Source organism: Phocoena sinus, chromosome 8 (genome assembly GCF_008692025.1).
Source record: "Phocoena sinus isolate mPhoSin1 chromosome 8, mPhoSin1.pri, whole genome shotgun sequence".
NCBI lineage: Eukaryota > Metazoa > Chordata > Mammalia > Artiodactyla > Phocoenidae > Phocoena > Phocoena sinus.
In genome coordinates this window covers 99,831,937-99,846,770 of record NC_045770.1, presented here as the reverse complement: position 1 = coordinate 99,846,770, position 14,834 = coordinate 99,831,937, and the positions used below count along the sequence as shown (strand labels likewise).

General features: G+C 44.1%; 1 protein-coding gene across 1 annotated transcript; it reads right to left on the bottom strand.

Moving 5' to 3' along the window:
- Positions 1 to 690: 690 nt before the first annotated feature.
- LOC116758749 (B-lymphocyte antigen CD20-like) lies at positions 691 to 14,615 on the bottom strand. The gene is made up of 7 exons (XM_032641890.1): positions 14,450 to 14,615; positions 8,223 to 8,385; positions 7,657 to 7,776; positions 6,428 to 6,484; positions 4,470 to 4,706; positions 3,393 to 3,494; positions 691 to 2,529 (listed from the first exon to the last, which is right to left on the bottom strand). Exons 2-7 carry the CDS (start codon positions 8,367 to 8,369, stop codon positions 2,302 to 2,304), a joined length of 891 nt encoding a protein of 296 aa, XP_032497781.1. The 5' UTR covers positions 8,370 to 8,385; positions 14,450 to 14,615; the 3' UTR covers positions 691 to 2,301.
- Positions 14,616 to 14,834: the final 219 nt, after the last annotated feature.

Below are 14,834 nucleotides of genomic sequence, written 5' to 3'. Positions count from 1 at the left end.
TCGGGCTATCTGGTTTTTAGCACTAAAAGTCCTGTATCCCAGGAAATCTCTCAGTCCTGAGCAGAGTGGGGTGGTCCGTCACCCTACTATGAACAAATTGCCTAAGAGATAATTGGGGAGAAGGTCATAGCAAGGATTTTCATTCTTTTCTAAGAGTAGACATCAGTGGTGTCTCGTTATAAGGAGTTAATTTGAGGTCAGAAAAAACTAACTATTTGAGGTCATAAAAATGAATAAAATAAACTAAAATTCTTAAGGAAACCATGAGTTTGGAGAAGGATGCTCATATATATTTCAGAAGTGGAGAAAATGAGATAGAAATAAGATCTTGTCTCTTTTGAAGGTTTTCTCACTGAATTTTGCCTTGAGTCTGCCATTGCCACAACCTCTTCCCTTTCCCCTAGTCCAAGGCAGGCACTGGTCCTAGTCTACCACCATATATTCCAGTCACATTCTGGACCGCAGACAGCAAGGAATGTGTTATTAATGACCTGTTCCAGGAAAATTTTCTACAGGAATATGTGTGTGTGGTAGAATATGTTGACATGAATAGTCGATGTCTTGACATCTTACAGTTCAAACCCAGATTGGGATTATGTGAATATGAGCTTAAGGCTGCTGGAGCCACCCATGGTCAGAATGTTACAAGAGTAAAGAAGATTAGAGAAACACCATGTTGGAGTCATCTGCTGTAGAAGAGAACACACATATAGTTTTATTCATTTAAAGCCATTTTCGAGGACATAGACTGAAACGTCCCACCTCCTTTTTTTTTTTTTTTTTTTCCTAATCACAGGAATTATCTTCCATTGGTGGTCAAAGTGGAAATAGCACTGAGAGTGGAAATTACATTGTCTGTGTACCTACCAGAGTCTGACAGCACTCGGCATGTAGCAAATGCTCAAATGTAGCTGATAGCTTATAGTGACGTCTTCCTAGTTTAACATTCTTTCTATGTAGGGTAGTAACGTCTCTGAGTATGAAAAAGAATCTAGAAATAGGGTAAATATTCCCTGAGATTTGGCATCATAAGTAATTATGTTATTTTCAAGCATGATCTTCTTTCTCAGAATGTCTATAGCACTTAGTGTCTGCATTCTATAATCTGACAGCTAATTGTATATTAATGATTTTTCAAAGGTTGTGAATGTCTAAGTCTTTTTGTCCCCAAGGGGTAAAACTTGACTTCTGACTCTTTTGTGTGTTTCTCAACACCTGTTTCATGCTGGTCAGAGAGCAGGTGCTGATAAAACCTGTTGACTTGGCTCTAGTAGTTTATGTAGACATTGGATAGGCAATTTGGTTATTTCAAGCATTATAGCATTTGAATAAGAAGATCTAGGTATGAAACAGGCTCTCAAAATTACTTGCTGTGACCACTGACAAATTACCTTTACTTATTTATTTACTTATTTTCTCTTTGAACATTTGTAAAATAGGGATAGGGATTTTTTTTCCTTGATCGTGGAAGCTCAATTGCAATTATTTGATAAAATACTTGGTGAACTGGAAAATATTATACAAATACAAGTATTGATTATCCTTTGTAATTTGGGTACTCCTCGTGGCACTTTTTCTATCATTCTTTCTTCCTTTGCCTAAAGGCTAAAAGTAGGTAGACAGTGCAACCAAGAGCCTAGAAGAGGAGTTAGGGGAAGTTAAGACAGACGGAGATGTGTAAGCGGTGCTGTTTGTACAAAGACAGGGGTGAGGACTGGCCACTTAGAGCTGCCCCAGTGGGGTGTGGAAGCCACAGTGTCAGCCCCATATAAAGATAGACGGAATGGGATCTTTATTGTACCTCATTATTATTTTTTGCTTTCCGGAAAACAGTGGTGCAAATGAGACTCCTCGAAAAATGTAGATGTGGAAGGAATTAAAGATAGCTTAGGGACGGCATGGAGCAGTCACTTACATTTTTCATCTGGTGCAGAGTCTGCCTATTGCAGAGGGAAAAAATGAAAAAACAAACGAACTACTACTGCTGTGACTACTACTACACCTTATCCAAGGAACAGACCAGTGAGAAACCACATTCTGAAGCCCTTATTCAGCCTATTTTTTTAACGTAAGAAAGCTGTCCTAAACAAGAAACATGATGATACAGTCTACTACAATGGCCTATGTTCATCCTCTGAATGAGGACGGGGCGAAGGGAGCTGTGGTCACTCCATGCAAAGACCAGAGCGACATGGAGGCTGCGTGCAGAGTGCCTTCAGAAATGGGGGTAAATAAGTCTCTTGGAAGCTGTGAATGTTAATGTCTAAAAAAAAAGAAAACAGAAAACAGAAAAAAACTAGTTTAAGGGACACTATCATTTTCTGTTGGTGAGGCTTCCTGATCTTGGGGAGGTTCTGGAAAGGTTATTTCTGTTTCTTCTTCTTCTTCTTCTTCTTCTTCTTGGACTGGAATAATTTCAATGTCCTCTTCATTCTTTGGTTGGGAAGAAATTTCAATCTGCTCAACCACTTCTTCTTTTATTTCAATTGCCTGTTCCTTTTTTTCTTCTGCTGACAGGAGAACTACGTTCTGGAACACAAAATTGAACCAACTTTTCTTGACCTTTATCACTGGCACATTTCTCAGCAATCTGTATGAATATCAAATGCCTCCTGGTTTTTATGCTATTCATGTTACTTTCTATATGCTTCCCAGTACCAGGATTGATCTCCCAGATGCTCAGATCCTTATCAAATCACTTATCAAGGCTCATCCTCAAGGCGAGCAGACACTTGCCTGGAATGATAGCACAGTGTCTGGGAAATAACACTGCAATAATAGAGGAATTTAGATTTTAGTTTTGACTGGCCTTTATTGGAGATAACCTTGGGAAAGTAACTTTCTCTCTCCAATCCTGTCTTCCTCATCTGCAAAATGAAGGAATTGACGATGATTTCTAAATTCTCTTCCAAAGCTAACATCCTATGGTTCTGAAGCAGTTGATAATAGACCTGTCACTGGGATATTCATATCTCCCAATTGTGGAGCCTCTTTGAACCCATTGTTTTGGAAGAGGGATTAGAAAGAAAGAGGGGAGGAGAAGGGAATACTGAGAAATGAGGTGCAAGAAATAGTGGCTTTAATCAGCCTTCAGCCATCCTGTTTTTATGCATTAAGTATGGAATTCTGAAGTCAAGAGGGATGACTTGAAGTCCAGCAAGGTTAGTAAGAGGATGTACATAGCATAGGACTGTATCCTCTGTCTAACCTTTAAATCTATTTCAGATTTCAAGACACTTTTCTCCATTACTGGTATTTTCTGCTTTCCAGAAATATGCTAGGATCACTTTTCATGATGTTCCCAGGCTCATCAGATTACACTCTGCGTCAATGACTCTTTGTAGATGTGATTTTCCTACAGGGAGTTTGTGAACAGCATGGCTTCTACTTACAGCTTTGGGTCTGGAGCATATTTTTTTCCATTCGTTCTCAACAGTGCCAGCTGTCACAAGTTTCTGGAGGAAGGCAAAGAGCAACATCACTGCAAAAATGCCCTGAAGAACAGAAAAGTGAGGGTGAAAAGGTAATAATGAAAATACAAGAACATGGCTGGTGCTCAGTAAGTGACTGTGGACTGAAAGATCGATTCTTTAGGGAAATAATGACTGACTGTGAGAACTGCTAGTATCCACGTAACCCTAACCCTTAGCACAACTCCTGGCACATAACAGATAGGGCATGTTGCTGACAGAAAGTAAAGCAGTAATAATTAGTTGAAGAATCAATTCTGTGTAGGCGAGAACAATTATTGAGTCCCAAATTGAACTGTATCCAGCTTTAGGTGGTATAGTATCACACTAAGGAAACCTCTCCACACTTGGGAGATGCATTTTTCTCCCCTTCAAGCTCTACACTAAAAACTCCTTGAGGGGGCTTCCCTGGTGGCGCAGTGGTTGGGAGTCCGCCTGCCGATGCAGGGGTCACGGGTTCGTGCCCCGGTCCGGGAAGATCCCACATGCCGCGGAGCGGCTGGGCCCGTGAGCCATGGCCGGCTGAGCCTGTGCGTTCCGGAGCCTGTGCTCCGCAACGGGAGAGGCCACCGCAGTGAGAGCCCCGCGTACCGCAAAAAAAAAAAAAAACTCCTTGAGGCAAATGATGTTTAATACAACTTAGGTTCTTCAGTGTTCATCTTAATCAATAATAATAATAAATTTTCTGTTAATGATATAATAATAATAAATGTTAAAGCAAACACTTAAATAGCACTTTCTTTGTACCAGACACTGTTCTAAGTGCTTTCCATGTATTAACTCATCCCTCAAAACAGCCCTATAAATACTATAAACAGTAATAAATACTATCACCTTCCCCATTTTACAGTTGAAGAAAATGAGACAATGTGATCAGAATTCTTGCTCAACGCCATATAGGCAATAAGTAGCAGACACAGACAGTCTGGATCTAGAGTTGATGGTCATAAGAAAAATGCCATACTTCCTCCCTGAAAATAAATCCAGTTTCACACTTACCAAGAACAAAAACCGTATGCTGTCACAATATTGCATAGATAGAGAGTTTTTGTCAGCGGGGTTAGCTGGTTCACAGTTGTATATGTTAATGTGTGGTGTGGGAGCCTTAGTAAGGTTCAGATTCTCCATTTTAAAAAAATGGGAAATTGTCAGATTAAATATGTCCATGATCAAAAAAATTATTCCAGAAATAGCAGCAAAGAGGCTCAATGAGTTCATTATTATTCTCCCTCTGACCTGAAATAGAGACATAAAGATTTATTAATTGAGTTTAATTACCAATTGAAGAATATAAGCTAGGAAGGAATTCCAGATCCCATTCCCCTGACTCAGAAAGGCACTACACCTAAATCATACTAAGTTCTATTTCTCTCAGTTGTTTTTAGTCTCTTTGTCACTATAAAATGAAAAGCTTCATGTCTGAACCTTGTCCCTTTCGCAGATTTCCCCATCTCACTTATGCCACCACCATCCAATCAGTTCATCAAGAAAACATCCTAGGAGTAATCCTTGTACTTCCTTTCACTGCCACTGCCACCAGAATACTAGTAGACATTCAATACACAATTGTTGAGTAAATGAAATGAATAGTATTCAGATTAGATCACAGTGAAGCAGGATGGTATTGTGGGTATAGGTAGGGAAAGAGCACATAGAGCCCTCTAGGTCTGTACCATCAAGTGGAAACAAGCAAATGGTAACACCTATTCCCTCCCTCTTGCCCCAGGTTGCAGTCAGCCCCAGTCTATCATCTTTCAAAATACAATTAAGGCTGATGTCTCCGGGTAGCACAGGTAAGAGGATGTCAGTGTGAATGTTCTACCTTGCCGAGATGATAAGAGTTCGAAACAAGAAGGTATGTGCAAAAAGTACCATAATGGTGTGGGGTTATTGATGATTATCTTAAGACACATATTTCATCCCTGGTTGTATGACCTACAGATGGCAAGTCAGTAGGACTGACTGTATTTGGAGAATAAATACAACTTGATCTTCATAAACAGTTTTTCTTTTCCCCCAAACTGAGTTTGTCAGACCACCTCTAGACAGGAGCCATCTCAATCTCCTCTATCTCCATTGACTTCGGAAGTGACTCAAATTAGTAACAGCTTAGTAAGTGGAGAAAAGTTGAAGAAGGAAGCTTGCTGGTAAGCTCTTGACCTGTACAGAATCGGGGTTCTTTCTGGGTGTAAATGTGTCCTGAGGGGTTATATGCACAAGACCACTCTAGCTCTTTATAGCCTCTGAAGCACCCTCATATATATTACTCCATTTTATCCTCAGGAGAGTTTCATATGGTAGCAAGGACTATTATCTCCATTTTATAGGTTAAAATTCAGAGGTACAGGGCTTCCCTGGTGGCTCAGTGGTTGAGAGTCTGCCTGCCGATGCAGGGGACACGGGTTCGTGCCCCGGTCTGGGAAGATCCCACATGCCGCGGAGCGGCTGGGCCCGTGAGCCATGGCCGCTGAGCCTGCGTGTCCGGAGCCTGTGCTCCGCAACGGGAGAGGCCACAACAGTGAGAGGCCCGCGTACCGCAAAAAATAAAATAAAATTCAGAGGTACATAGGGGTAAACTGACTTGCTCAGGGTTACAGCTGAAGGTTAACTAGGACTTGAGTCAGTCATAGCGTTGATTAGACAGTTTTCCTAAATGCTGGTCTGAGAGAAATGACAAGATTTTGAAAGAAATCTCAGTCTCACACAGCATCTCACATTCCTAAGACCATAAGCATGCTCTTCAACGATCTGCCTTTAATTCTGTTTCCATGAATATCTCATTTCCATGTGTTTTATGAATGAAATCACAACGGCATCATAGAGGATCTTTTGCTTCTTCGGATTGAGCGATAACTCAGTGCTACTGTAACTCCAAAGGTCTTCAAGGGTCCTTCTTTTCAACCGAGAAAATAGCTACTTCTCTGATGTGTGGGAAAGAAGGACATACGATTACTTGCCAAACTCTTCATGGAGTTTTTCTCCGCTGCTGCCAGGAGTGATCCAGAAATGATATACTGTAAAAAGAGAGGTGGTGGGTGGGGAAGGGCAGGGGCGAGACAGGAGAAGCAGCAGAGAGAGAGAGGGGGGCAGAGAAGGAGATCACTTTTTAACATTGAGAACTGGTTGTAAAAAAGCTATCCACACTTTCAACCACTTTCACTAAGCTATCCCGTCCTTTTTAATGGATTTATTCATTTTTCAGCATATTTCTCCTTTATTCAGCTCAATGCCATGCAGTCCATGCCTTTTATTCAATCAGATGGGGAGCTGTGACTAGGAATATAGTAAGACCAGAGGCAGAATTCACATTTCCACGTCAATTAGTACTCACACTGTGAATCTAAAAGTTTTATTTTCAGTTTTCCTTTTTGTAATTTGGGGAATTGCTCTTTGGAGTTCACAGTGTTTTAAATGGCGTTGATGGCAATGATGAGTGAATTGATGTAGAAGAAATACTTGGCCTGAATGTCGTAGGCACTTCATTCAAACATGGGCTGCTACAGGAAGTGGTCATTATTTCTCATCTTCCTTTTCTACTATTCAAGCTGTAAGATGGAGGAAACTCTTTCACTAATCCATCTCTCCTTGTGCTGAAAATTTCAATCCTGGACCTGTCTTCATAGTCGCATCTATGAAGGTGTAATGGTGATGAAAACATCACCGTCCCATACCACATCCAGACAGGGTTACAAGCTTGGAAAACAGGCATGTGAAACAGCCATAAAGAATACTGCTCTGCTGATAAGTGAGGGGAGATTTATTTGGGATGGGACTAATTTCACCACGTGAGATAGTAACTAAAGAGAATTGTAGGGAAGAAGGACCAGGTGGGAGGAAGTTTGCTTTCTGAAACACCATGCTCTACAGTCCAAACGTATAGTACCCAGCCCGCTTCATGCTGGACATTGACTTTGGAGAGGTCCTGCTCTGAGAAGTCTTTCCTCCCTGTGTAGATCCATGTAGGGCAGCTTTCTCTGAATTCCCATGAAGCATGACCACTGACTCTCAACCATGGGATTCATGCTCAATGCAGTCAACCTCTCTTTCCACTAAATCACGTCAACCAGATAACCTGTTCCCTACTCCTGTGCTTTCCTCAACACAGAAATAACCTGGTATATTCCTGTGGCGCTTTTTAACCTTTTTGTCTGTATCGCCCCCCAAATGGTTGTTAGTTTTTACTTACCATAATGCCTCCCCAGAGAGGGTACCACAGAGTTACGCAGATGGGTGCATAGACCTCCGCGTGAAGCAACAGGAGGCCGCCCAGGGCAATGTGGAAGAGCCCATTCATAATCTGGACAGCCTGGGGAGAGAATAGGGGCACTGATGGATGAACTGACGTCATCGTCAGGTCAGAAAGTGAAAGTGAGGCCGGAAGCCCTGGTTCCTGACCTGGATGGGGCTGTGTAAGATGTCCAAAGCAAGCGGTGAAGGTGCCAAGACCTTTGTCTTGTTCTGATTCATTTTCCCCACCACCTGGGGCGTTTCCAAGGCAGGTATATGTGGTATGCTGGTGATGAACTGGGATGGAAGACCCCTAACTATGCAAGCCTCAAGATCAAGTGGCATAAGATCACCATGATAGTCTCTCTGTACGTCCCTGATTTGGCCCCCTGTGTCAGACATAAAGATCACCTCAGGTGGGATCAGATACCTTCCAGTCGGACTGAATTTTGTACCTGGCCTACAGCATCTGCTTCTGTAGGCCAGAGAGTCCCTAGGATGTGGAATGGAGGGCAACTGACTTACCCCCAAAGCCTTAGATTCCCTCATGAAGAAGCTCTGTGTGGCGCCCACCACTGAAGGCACCCTCCTGGGAATTAGTTTCTGAACAGGCTGCATGGCAATAGGGCCTGCCGGGAAAGCTCCACTCATGGAATTTCTGGGCGTCGTCATTTCACCCTCAAAAGTCCTAAAAATAAAACAAATAATAAAATGAGGAGAGAGAGAACAGGATTCTTGGCAGTCTTTTATCTCGTGTTGTGCACCTCTCTGTGGGTGTCACTGAAGGCAGACACGGCCTCTTCCTAGTGACTTTGGATCTAAAGCAAGGCCTCCTGCCATGTTCTAAGGCAGGATCTGGAGGGGGCATCTCATGCAAGGGTTTATGGGCCCAGGGATCCCTGCCAGTATTTTTTTTTTTTTTTTTTTTTGCGGTGCGCGGGCCTCTCACTGTTGTGGCCTCTCCAGTTGCGGAGCACAGGCTCCGGACGCGCAGGCTCAGTGGCCATGGCTCACGGGCCCAGCCACTCCGCGGCATGTGCGATCTTCCCGGACCGGGGCACGAACCCGTGTCCCCTGCATCGGCAGGCGGACTCTCAACCGCTGCGCCACCAGGGAAGCCCCTGCCAGTATTCTTGACAGACACATTTGGGACATGTTTCCTCTTTGTCGAGAACGTCACGCTCATATTCTCTGTGTTCTGTGCGTCTGTCATTTCTGGATGCTTTTCTTGTGCTTTCATATTGGAAAATGTGTTCTGTGTGGGCTCGTCCTTGTCCTTTTGCTTACCTGCTTTTGTCCATTGGGATGGGCCAGAGTCACCGTGATGGAGGATGGTGAAGACTGTTGGAGTCGAGAGGGGCCGAGTCAATCTTCCCTCCTCCCGCTAGCTCTGCCACCTTGAGTAAATCACTTCAAGGAGGCTCTTGAAGGTTCTGTGTGAGACTGTGGCCTCTGAATCAGACTGCCTAGGTTTAGATCATGATTCTTCTATTTGCTGTGAAACTCTGGGTAAGTTCTTTAAACTCTCTGGGCCTCAACTTCTCCAACTGTAAAATGGGGATAGTAATCATTCTTATCTCATAGGGTTGCTGTGAGACTTAAATGGGCTGATGGTGTGTGCATGGCTGGTTTCTTTCCGTTCAGGGATAGCTCAAATGTCAGCCTCTCAAAGAACCCTTTCCTGAACCCTCAATCCACAATGCATCTCTCTCACAACATCCCATTTTATTTATTTGGTAGCACTTATCACTGTGAGGAATTACTGTATTTGCTTGCTTGTTTACTGTCAGTCTCTCCCCACTAGAATATAAATTCCTTGTGTTCTCTCTTGTTTAGTATTTAAAATTATGCCTGGATTTAGTAGTTTCTTCATGAATATTATTGAAGAAGTAAATGTACGCAAAACACCCATGTCTGGGGCTTCCCTGGTGGTGCAGTGGTTGAGAGTCCGCCGGCCGATGCAGGGGACACGGGTTCGTGCCCCGGTCCGGGAAGATCCCACATGCCACGGAGCGGCTGGGCCCGTGAGCCATGGCCGCTGGGCCTGCGCGTCCGGAACCTGTGCTCCGCAACGGGAGAGGCCACAGCAGTGAGAGGCCCGCGTACCGCAAAAAAAAAAAAAAAAAAAAGCACCCATGTCTGAATCATTATTAGCTGCTTTTGTTTTTGTTCTTGTTCTTAATATTTTTACCTTTAGGAGCAGTAGTTTCTATTTTTCCCATCTGAAAAATGAGAACAATACCACTTTCAGAGACATGTTGTGAGAAATAAATAAGTTAACGTAAGTGAAAGTGCCTAGTACACAGGCAGAAAGTAGTAAATGCTGTTCGTCCTTCATCGTGATCAGTTTCTGAATAGAAATGTCCCTTTCCAGCTCTAACATTTTAAGACTGTTCTACCTTCTTCATCACGTGATTCCCTTCAGTATTCATTTCTTTATGTCAGTTACTTTCATGAATTCTATTGGGTCTTTCCTGGGACCTGGAAATCTCTCTTTAGGGACGCAATTTTGGTCTTGTCTTTACCGACTGTAAGTCATGTAAGGGGCCTTGGAGGCCAAGGCTGTCTGTCCAGCTTACTTATCTTCCTAAAGTCACGCAGGGCTGGGCACCTGCAGGTATGCTGGAAGACAGGGGCTCGGGAGTCTCCCAGGCCTCACATCTGTACCCACTTCCTAGTAACAAAGACATTTCACATCTGGCATCTCATCTGAGCCTCACAGGGCAGACAAGGGATGAATCGTGGCCTCTGTTTTGTAGAAAGGGTAACAAGGGCACCGAGAAGTTAGGTAACTTGTTCAAAGTTACACAACCATCAGAGATTTAAAATGAGGGCTTGGACCTAGCCAACAAGGTCTCTGTGGTACCAGGCTGCTTTGTCCCCCGTGGGGAATAGGAATTCAGCCTTTCACTTATGAATCTCTTCCTTTTCCTTCAAATAGATGTGCGATTTGGATGACTATAAATCAGTTGAAAACAGAGTATCTGTCTGGGCCATGGCTGAAGGGGAAGAGGGGAGGCTGTGGGAGCTTCACACCTGATTTTACCCCAGCCCTAGATTACCAGATGTCATGTGCTCTTAGGGATCCGCTTTGCACCACAAACCACCCCGCAAGACCACCAACAGGAGGGAATATTTTAATATAGACCACTAAGGTGTTTACAGACGGATTCAGGCAGAGTTTTTAGGGCCAGTCAGACCTCAGAAACCATTCCGTTCATCTGATAAATGAGGAAACTGTGACCCAAGGATGAGACATGCCTTGTTAAAGACCTTGCACTTAGTGATGGAACCAAGCCAGAACGGCAGCCCCTAGGGCTCCGAGGCTCGTGCTTTCTCTGCTGCACCTCGGGCTGGACCACACAGTTAGAGTTGCTCACTGAGCGCGCACTCTGTGCTACTTAGTTCCCACCCTCCCGCACCTTCCCTGCTAAGTGGGCAGTTTCTTCTTTTCTGCAGTTGTGGAAATGGGGCTTCTGAGAGCTTAATTAATTTTCCCACCGTAAGTATGGAATGAGCTGAGGTTACCACACTCCTCTCCAGAGGGCTCGTTTTAATGAGGACAACTTATAAAGCAAAGGTCATCAATTATCTGGACAGAAGGAGATGACTGGACTACCATTGTTCTAATTTCTCCTCACTTTTCATCTGCCTAAGGCTGTGTCTATATTGTTAGTCAGATAAAGCTCTTATGTAAACAAGTCCTACTTGGGCTTTGTCTGCCATGACTAATGGCAACAATGACCATTGGAGGGGAATATTTTATTTCTCTTAAAATGGTGTCTCACTATGGCCACTATATTTCTACAAAGCCTGCAACACATACCACTGTAAAATAGTTTATAAACACAAACATACTTGTTTCTCTATGCTACTTCATTTTTTATGGCATGTGTGTGTGTGTGTGTGTGTGTATATATATGCATGCCAGGTCATTGTAGACTGACTGGGTAATGAAAGCTTTTATTCATTTTATTCTATGGGAATATGTGAAACTAGACCACAGACTCATCAGGTTATTGTAGATTCCTGTAGCCTTACCCTATATATATTTTTTCTTTAATTGTTCACCATGACTGTTTGTCCCAACTGTGTGTTTTCCAGTTATGCTCAAAGACGAGTTGGTACACTAGTAGTGGTTGCTGATCACATTGGTCAAAATGCGGTCATAAGATTTTATTATCACCGAACTATGCTAAAATCAGGACTCAGTTTATCAGACACTGCCCTGTTTTATTACAGCAATTTCTGCAAATCTTCTTGGGTTCTTAAAAGGCACCACTATTTCCATGTCCTTCTACTGAAGAAGATCTCACAGCGTTTATGGGCTTTGGTTTGAATAATGACTTTTAGGTCTAATACTTCCATCATTTACTCAGAAGTTCAAAGCCGCCCAGATTTTGTTACCTCCACTTCCTCCTTTGCCGCTCAAATAGTTTTGCATTTTCATCCCTTGTGGCCTCCTGTGCGCTTGTCTCTGAGGAATAATATTCTTAATACTTCCTTTTCCTCTGCCTTTGCTCTACAGCCCGTCTCCTTCTACTGTGTCGTTAGTCCTTTAAAGAGATTGGTTGCATCTTCAATCTCTTGCTATATTTGGGGAGTATTGAGCTAGTCCTAGCTCTGTTGCTTGCTACCTTTGTGATCTGATCTCTCTATTCAAAGTTTTGTTTTGAGAACACGAGATAATTTGCAATTTATAAACTACTAAAGGCTCAACGAATAATTATCATCCCTGGAACCTCTGTTATGATTAAAATGTGCTGCGGTGTCTCCCCAGTCCCAAAACCCCTTCCTTTAATCCAGGACTGTCCCAGCCACTGCCCAGTCTCCCCAGTCCTATACTCCCAGCGTCTTAAAAGCTTCCTCTCTGCTTCCACTTCCTCACTACCCACTCACTCCTCGACACTCGGCGGCTGCTTCCTGCCAGAGCCACTCAGGTGAAACTGCCTTCTTCAAAGACTGTGCTGCAGGGTCTTCCCGGGCATCCCGGTGGTTAAGACTCTGTGCTTCTGCTGCGGGGGGCACAGATCTGATCCCTGGTTGGGGAACTACGACCCCGCATGCTGCGAGGTGGGGGCATAAAAGCTCCACGAGAGAAAGAACGTGCTGCAAAGCCAGGCATCATCCCTCGGATGGCTTCACATCTGTATCCCTGTCACCCAGGCTTAAAAAGTTGGAGCCATATTCCGCTCCAGCTCCTTCGTCTCCCACATGGAAGCTAAGTCAGGTAGTTTCTACCTCTGTAAAGTATCGTATTTTGCAGGTGCCAGTGTCACCTCATGAGTTTCATTCTCATTTCCTCTCCTCTCATTTCCTCTACTGGTTTAGCACAGAAATCTTGCTTTTCTGCCTTCTGTCTCTCTCTTTTCTAACCCATCCTCCACAAGGCAGCTAGATCAGACTCCCTTAAATCCCTGCCGAAGTGACGCTGAACTTGAACTCATCTCTGATCTGTCATTGCCTGCCAGGGAAAACCCTTTACCTGGTCGCTCACAGCCTCTCCGTAATCTCTTAAGCTCACATCCCACTACTCCCCACAGAGCCACTGGTCTGGATGCCTCTCCCGCTTTCTTCTTTGAACCCTCTCAACTTTGAAATGCTTCTCCTCCCACCCCCTTCACTTTCAGTGCCGCTGCCCATCAGACGTTCACATCACCCGAGGCTCTTCCTGGCCAGGAATTCTCCTTCAAAGCCCACAGCTCTTTGCATTCCTTACTTGTCACCAAGGGTTCTCTTTCTCATGTCATATTGTTAGTCCCTCTAATGGAGTGTAAATTCCTTTTGGGAACGCCTTACTGGGATTACACAGGGAACCTGTTTCCTATACACCATGAGCTCAAGAAATGGTAAACTGAACATTAAACTGAACTACTTCCTCGGGACAGGTTTACAGACACTCGGGATGTCGGACCAAAAGGTGATTGATTTCCTCTCACCGGTCAGTCAGTGCGATCAAGCCATGTTATGGGCAACAGGGGAAGGGAATGTTATAAACTGGTTTCAGGAGACCGTGACGGCAGGGTTAGAGGTCGTCTTTGTCGGCCTTCATCAGATCTTCCTCTAGTCTCCAGTGCCCACTCTCTCTCTCTCTCGGTTTCTGTGATGGATTTGAGGCAGGGTTTTGTGCTCGATTTGGTGTCCACCAATCCCCTCCAGAAAATGTTCGCCCGAGAGGCTTAACAACATCTAGGGGTATTCACATTTAGTGGGATAGCTTTGGAGACAAAAGCATTTAAAGCGAGAGGCGTGGAGTTATTTTCGTTACAGCCGTGACTGTTTATTTTCTTATTTGGTTCGAGGCTGTTCTAAGAGCGTTAGGATTTTAGCTCATTTATTCTTCATAACGCAGTGGGTATTACTATTGCCCCCGCTTTATAGGTGAGGAAACCGAGGAGCATAGAGGTTTAGTAACTTGCCTGAGGTTATATGGCTTGTTGATGGTAGAGCTCAGGTTTGAGCCCAGCAGGTAGTAACCGTGCTTTAATCTACATGTGGCAATTTACTACTTTTGTAGATTGGCCAGGGTCATTCTAGAGAGAGAGAGAGAGAGAGTGAGTGGTTAAGGTAGTAGGTGGACAGACAGCAGGCCTTGGTATCGCCTTTCCTCAAATGATGACACTATCAGAAGACCTGACCAGGGAAGCCCTAGAATTAAAGCCAAGAATCTCCAGTCTCCCAAACCATCCTATGCCTCATGCCTTATCTGTCACTCCTTTTAGACACTTAAGCAGAGCGAATGGATTCCTTACCTGAGTCTCCAAGGTCATAAGGCTCAAGGGCTGACGTGGATGCTTGCTGCCGAGTTCGCTTAGACAGCCAGGTTCTCAAGTACACAGCGGGCGAGTGAGATGGACCAGGCCTGGGATTGCGGATAGATACCAGGTGACAGGAAATTAGTGGCTTCTGCTACCTTGGGTTTTGCCCCCAATTACTTTAGTTTAATACACACTTATCAGAGCTGGAGAGGATATACAAAAAAGTTTCTGCCTTACCAGGAGGTTTCACTTCTTGAAAAAGATCCCAGGGGACTGCCGGGCGTACTTTACACTGCCTTAATTAGAAGAACTATGTAGGCCCCCACCCTGTAAGCAGGTGTGGATGGGGGGTCCCCAAGGGCACGAAGGGCTCTAGAAA

Excerpts from the sequence above, each read along its gene's own strand:
- LOC116758749 (XM_032641890.1), bottom strand. The coding sequence starts at position 8,369 with ATGACGACGCCCAGAAATTCCATGAGTGGAGCTTTCCCGGCAGGCCCT. Across the intron at positions 4,707-6,427 it reads AAAACTCCATGAAGAGTTTG|GTCAGAGGGAGAATAATAAT; the intron begins GCAAGTAATCGT and ends TCTCTATTTCAG. Across the intron at positions 3,495-4,469 it reads GCATACGGTTTTTGTTCTTG|GGCATTTTTGCAGTGATGTT; the intron begins GTAAGTGTGAAA and ends TCTGTTCTTCAG.